The sequence below is a fragment of the Condylura cristata genome, unplaced genomic scaffold (genome assembly GCF_000260355.1).
Source record: "Condylura cristata isolate star-nosed mole 26May11 unplaced genomic scaffold, ConCri1.0 scaffold00012, whole genome shotgun sequence".
Classification (NCBI taxonomy): domain Eukaryota; kingdom Metazoa; phylum Chordata; class Mammalia; order Eulipotyphla; family Talpidae; genus Condylura; species Condylura cristata.
Window position 1 is genome coordinate 33,643,117 of NW_004567113.1, and position 6,180 is coordinate 33,649,296.

At 41.9% G+C, this 6,180-nt stretch overlaps 1 protein-coding gene across 1 annotated transcript in view; it reads right to left on the reverse strand.

Moving 5' to 3' along the window:
* Positions 1 to 2,640, reverse strand: part of GABRB1 (gamma-aminobutyric acid (GABA) A receptor, beta 1) — a 274,431-nt gene extending 271,791 nt beyond the window's left edge. Inside the window, exons 1-3 of the mRNA XM_004681311.1 lie at positions 2,218 to 2,640; positions 1,965 to 2,056; positions 1,454 to 1,521 (exon numbers count right to left, since the gene is read on the reverse strand). Of these exons, the coding sequence (XP_004681368.1) occupies positions 1,454 to 1,521; positions 1,965 to 2,056; positions 2,218 to 2,297 (240 nt within the window). The 5' untranslated portion in view covers positions 2,298 to 2,640. The remainder of the gene's footprint in view (positions 1 to 1,453; positions 1,522 to 1,964; positions 2,057 to 2,217) is intronic.
* Positions 2,641 to 6,180: the final 3,540 nt, after the last annotated feature.

Sequence of the window (6,180 nt, forward strand, 5' to 3'; positions counted from 1 at the left end):
TATATATGTAAACAAAATATCTATAATGCCATCTGTTCAAATCCTTGCCATATCAGAAATATTCATTGTGCATTAACTTTTTAAAGATGGTTTTCCTTTTTCCATACAACAGAGACATGTTTCAAAATATTTTAAATAGACTATTCAAAGCAGGGGAAGTTAAAACTGTAATATACAAAAAATTGATAGTCATTCTTTTTTATTCTAATCCTATTTAATAGATTACAAACATTTATTTTTTCCCTGACCTAGTAAAAAAGAAAAATTCCTAGGCCTTCGCATATTAAAACCACATAGCAGTAATGCAATGAAAGAATTCGGTAGCCTTTACAGCTACTGAGCGATAAAAATGAAAGGTTTTAGTTGCTATAAAACTGTCTAAATTTCTGGTGTCACAACATTTTTTAGGAAGTGAAATAAAAACGGCTTTTTCTCACATAGATGGGCCTATTCCCTGGGTGGTTGATTCTAGAAAAGCAACAGGCTCTTCCCCCTGCCTTACAAGAAGCAACAGTTAGAAACTCTTAACTAGAAAACTGCTACCACGGTGGTTGGAAGCAGCCAATAAAGTGATAACTGTTTCAATTCATTTACAGCAGTTTCAGAAAAGGGGGGGAGGGGGAAGAAATAAAAGAACATTAAGCTCTCCTAATCCAAAGTATTTGATACTGTCACCCCACTCTCTCCCATAGTGCTTTTAGTCAGATTTTCTCCAGCATGCTTATCTTTCTAGGGTAAATACAAGCAATAACCAGGACGACTCTGTTTCAATGTAAGTTGAAGAAATGCAGAAAGACAAATTCATCAACCCCTACACAGAAAGGACACCGGCCTCCCCAGAAGCCGCTTGAGCATTCTCGTACAGCAAGGAGTGTTGTCTCAGCCTGTTGCTCCTGCCACACAGTATACTGTAGCCTGGAAGAGGGTGGGGTTTGGGGGCTCACTGAAACCTTCTCTGTGTGCTTAGGTGCTAGGAGGCTGGGGTGAGTAGAGGGGCTGGGTCAGTCCTGTCTGAGGACTGCAGGGACTGCACCTGGCAGGTTTGCCAGGTCCAGGAACCCTGGTGCAGGCCGCCCAACCGCCGGCAGATGGTGCCCTCGCCATCGAAACACCGGAGGAAACCCGGAGAAAGTAACGCTAAGACTCCGCCCCAAGCCAGCCGCAGCCGGCGCCACAGTCACCCGTCCTTTCCCAAACAGTGGCCAGCACGCTTCCTCGGGAACACCGCAGTAGTCCGTGTGTGCGTGCGTGCGTGTGTGTGTGTGTGTGTGTGTGTGTAGAAAATACAAACCAGGGGCCACAGGGTGTGTCTGCCGTAGTGGAGAGCGCGCGCAGAGTTGGGCTCGCCGGGGCCGGGGCGAGGTGACAGCCAATGAAACGCAGAGGGCACGGAGACCCGTCCGTTTCGCATCTGCGTAAGCCCGGTCATCGCGCCGGTCGGGAGGCCACTCACCATGTTCACTTCGGAGACCATGTCGATGCTGGCTACGTCGATCCTCATCCCGACGTCCACTGGGGGCCCTAACGGGGAGGGGGGCACAGTACCGGTATAATCTTAGAGTGGGGACCTGCTGGGGAGAGGGGAGAGGGGGGCTCCCCAGCGCTTACTACCCTCTCGATGGGCTCCCTCCACCCACCCCCTATCCCTTCTCTTGCAGTGGACAAACTGGGAAAACAGGTGTGAGTACATGCGTGATGCAGTGACAATGCAGAGGGTGTGTCGGGCAGGGTCGGGGTAAGCTTGGCTTTGCTGGGGTTTCATCCCCTGTGACTGGGGTCCGGAGGGTGCGTGTGAGTGTGTGTGTGTCCTCGCGCGCGCGCGCGCGTGTGTGTATCCAGGACGCAGGGCGTAGAGCACTCTTAGGAAAATGACATGCTTAAAATATGTATGTTTTTGACGTTTACGTTTGGCTGGAAAGAAGAACTAGATGAGGGTTACAGGTTGAAAAAAGACGAAACATTACCTCCAAAGTCCGGCCGCAAGCGAATGTCATATCCTTTGAGCAATCTGTCCACTGTGTCTTTCACGTATGACATGTTGCTGGGCTCATTGGCGCTGAAAGGAGGAAGTAAGGACTGTGTTCAGATTGAGCACAAACTGCGAGTAGACAGAAAAACAGGCACACACACCTATCCCCGAATTACATGATCCAGCAAGCAAGTAAAAAACAAAAACAAAAACCACCAAGAAAAGAGACATTCACAACAGCACCTCACCTGTGTGCACAACAGACCATGGCAATCATCACAGGGAAAGAGAGGAGCCCCAAACTCTCTCGATTTTGTACTGTCCACATTACTAACTCTGATGAAAGAATTGTCTTTTCTGCGAAGATTCAAGGAATGCAACTTAGTCCGCGGCAGGGCAGTAATTCCCGAAAGGACCTGCGCATGCGCAGAGGGTGCTCACTACCAAAAGACACCTTGTGCTTTGCAAACAATATTCCTAGTGGAACAGGCAACAGATTTCAGTCCCTTTAAAGTTCCTGTTTGTATTATTCCGCGTCCTCTGGGTACTGTAAGATATCGTATTGTTTCCTTGTTCGGGGCTCCTACCTGCGCGTGTCTATGGAGCTTTCTTCTTGGTTTAGAGATTGCTATGTTCATTTCCTTTTCTACCCTCAACCTGATTATCTTTTTAAAAAAAAATTCACCTCCCAGGCATCTAGTTAAAGCTGCCTGTGTGTGATTGGCATATTTCGTTGACTGTAACCGTGGTGCTGGTCTGGGAGTTTGGAGGCGGGGAGGTTCTCAGATTGCCAGTCTCTGCGCGTTTGTGCGACGCGGAATGGGGCGGGGTTGCGTTCCGGGGAGACCCAGGGAAGGGAAGCGGCAGAATCATTTAAGGACTTATTTGAAAACTCCAAGAATCAGATCCCTTGGAAGACGTTTTAGGGCATGTGACTTATTTGAAAACTCCAAGAATCAGATCCCTTGGAAGACGTTTTAGGGCATGTGACTTAAGTGGTGGTTCCCAGAGGAACGAGGAGGCGTGGCTAGTCAACTTTTAAATTTACGCTCCCCTTCCCCTTCCAGACACAGAAAGGAAGACAAGGGAAGGAAGCAAATCTTGAGACTGCATCTCTACGTGAATAATCCATTTTCTAGAGCTATCCGCAGCAAGTTCCATTTTCCTTCTAGGTTCTAGTAAGGAAATTTCTTTTTAAAGTTGCCAACTTACTACCTCGCTCTAGTGACCCAGAAAAGGACCGCCTAACATCCAGTTTCTAACGCTGTTGCCAAATAGATTGGAGTTTGGTGGTTGCTTGAATTAAAATCAGACTGTGTAATTCGAGACCATGGGGGTGCACAGAGTGAGACAGGCACTAGTTTAATAGTATTTATTAAATCTTTACGATATTATAGGATTTTTGGGACTTAGCCATGACTTAATGAGTTTTCCACTTCTACTGGAGTTCATATGCTCCTCGGGGAGAGTGAATCAACTATATAGTAAAGTCAGCTTATCTTAGGATGATCTAGAGTCAGAGGAGTTGCTAATTCTAACAGGGAGTAGTAGAAATGGTTTCTAGAGGAGAAGGTTTATTGTTTTATGTTGTTTTGTTTTTGCTAGAATAAGAAGGGAGAGACAAATCAGAAGGAGGAAATAGAATGTACCAAATTCTGGAGACTTCGAAAGAATAGTCTATTTGGATGTTTGAATCCAGAAAAGACTAAGCAGAATATAAAAGGAGGGAGATAGGAATATGTGTGATGCAGGTGCAAAGGGAAGCTGAGGTCAAAGTATAACAGGGTGGTCCCCAGGAAAAGGGGAGACTCCAGGTTCCCTGCTCCACCCAAAAGGAAGGTAGAGCTGAGCAGAAAAGAGAGGAATCTGGAGAGGAGACTGAAGAGGAAGGAAATAGGAGACCTGAGGGAGGCACATGGAACAGAGACATGTGAAGAAACTGTGCTTGCTTCTTCTTGGTCCTGGACTGTTTTGAGACAAATGTGGGTGAGAGACCAGGGAGGAGGTTCGCCATGGCAGCATTTATCTTGATTTTAATTTTGTGCTCCTCCTTCCAGATTTGTCTGGCAATTTCTGACCCTTTTTCATGGGACAGAAGCCAGAAGCTGCTTTAGGCTTGTAGCAGGCTTTCAGGCCTTGCTTTGGGACAATCGTTTTGGGTGCACTTTTACCCACAAGGGGATGGTAACTATGTGTGTTTGATTTAGAAACTATATTCTTTGTCTTTTCTGTATTGGACACTCATTGTATTAAGGTTCCTTTCCATTAAAGGTCATGTATGTTTTGTCTTGATGCAGTGGATGGCAGAACCTATTTAGAGCAGGAAGGTTTGGGGATTCAAGGGTGCCCTTCTCTCTCTGCCCTGTAACAAAAGTACAAAAAAATTTAGTCTACTCTACAGATTTGGGCTTCAAGAATCAGTAAACTTTTCAAGTAGGGATCACAGAGTCAGAATTATATTTTAGAATGTTCGGGCAGACTAATTATGATGAGAAAAATTAACATTTATTTCTTGCTGGCTACTGGTTATTAAATACATTATGTAGTTCTTCAGATTTAAAACCTTGGCAGTCTACATGTAGTATATTATTATTGTTATTCACAAATTCTAGATAATGATACCCAGAACAAATGAAAATAATATAGCCAGTTTAAAACCAAACAGTAAGTGGTAGAGTCAGTTTTTCAACATGGAATCTATGGATTATTCCAAGAGAAGGGACCAGAAACATGAAAAACAAGAAAGAAGAAGGGTTAGTACAATAATCCAAGCAAAAGAACTAAAATTGAGTAGTATTTACCCAGGAAGCAGGTGGTAGTCAAAAGCAAGGTTTCAGAAGTATAGAGCAGACATCAAGTAAATGGAAGGTCAGAATTGAGATGTTTATAAAGTGCTTAAAGTACCGTACAAACATTTATAGACATCTAGAACTTGACATTCTATATATACTTCAACTTCACAGCAATCACAAACACCATGCCCATTTTGTGATAGACACCACACTAAACATCAGTGATGCAGTAGGAAAAATGAGTCCCTTTCCAAATGGAACTTACCAATTGATCCATCATCACAGGTTGCAAATTGTCAGCTGTTTTTGCCAAATCCAATTCATCAAAGAAGTATGTGGTATGGTATTGACTGTGTTTTGTTAAATGATACAACTTTTATTGAGATATACATTTTCTAGTTTGTCATAAGCCCCAATAATTCTCTTTTCATTTTTAAATCACAGCCAGAATTTTATCTAGCAGTGTTTAATAAAACACCAAGGTTTTAACTCCCAGTTATTTTCTGTATTTGAACCTAACTTCAGCATGCCTACATTTGGATCAATTTCCTCTGAACTTTTTTTTTATTTTTATTATGTCTTCTTTTTACATGGAAGGACAAAGGAAGTTTGTTGACTATACATATGCAAATGTAGTTTGTTGACAGTCTTGAATAATTTTTGGAGCTATTGAGAAATAAATACATTAAAAAATAATAAAAAAGCAAAAAATTTAAACTTTAGAAAGTTAAAAGCTCCAGGCATATTACATGGTTTGAAAAAATCAACTCTTACTCTCTGTGTGAAGTTCTTGTTTTATCCCCAACCCAATCATTCTTAATTAAAATATTCTCCCTTTCAAAGTTCAGCTCAAATTTCATCTTTTGTTGAAGTTGCCCTAAGAGCTATTGGTCACCCTTACTCCTATTATCCACAATAGTAACTCTCTGGAGGAAAAGGGAGGAAACTGTGTATTAGTATCCAGCTGAGTTGGGAGTGTTTCATAGTTAAGAAGTTTCATATATATTCTTAGGTGAATATGCTTAGTATCAAGAATATAGCATAGCAACTTAAAATTTCCACTTTTGATTCAGTATCAAACTTTAAAATGATAACTTCATTTTCAAATTATTAGCCTTGCTTATTTACTTATAAATACTCAGTCCAGGCAAATAATATATAAACTAAAGCTGTTTTTTGATAAGCTATATCAGGAGCACTGTATAACTTTAAAGTGGACTGCATCACTTAAGGAGGAGAAATAATTGAGATTCTGTTAAAAACAAAATAATAAATATTTTACCTACACTTTAAGAATGGAATTTAAATACACTCTGAATTCTTTCAAAGTTATTAAGCATCTGTTATGAACTGAAGCAAGAATGGGACTCTGAAGACACAGCTAATCCATGATTTTTAGTCATCAGATTGGTTTAAAAT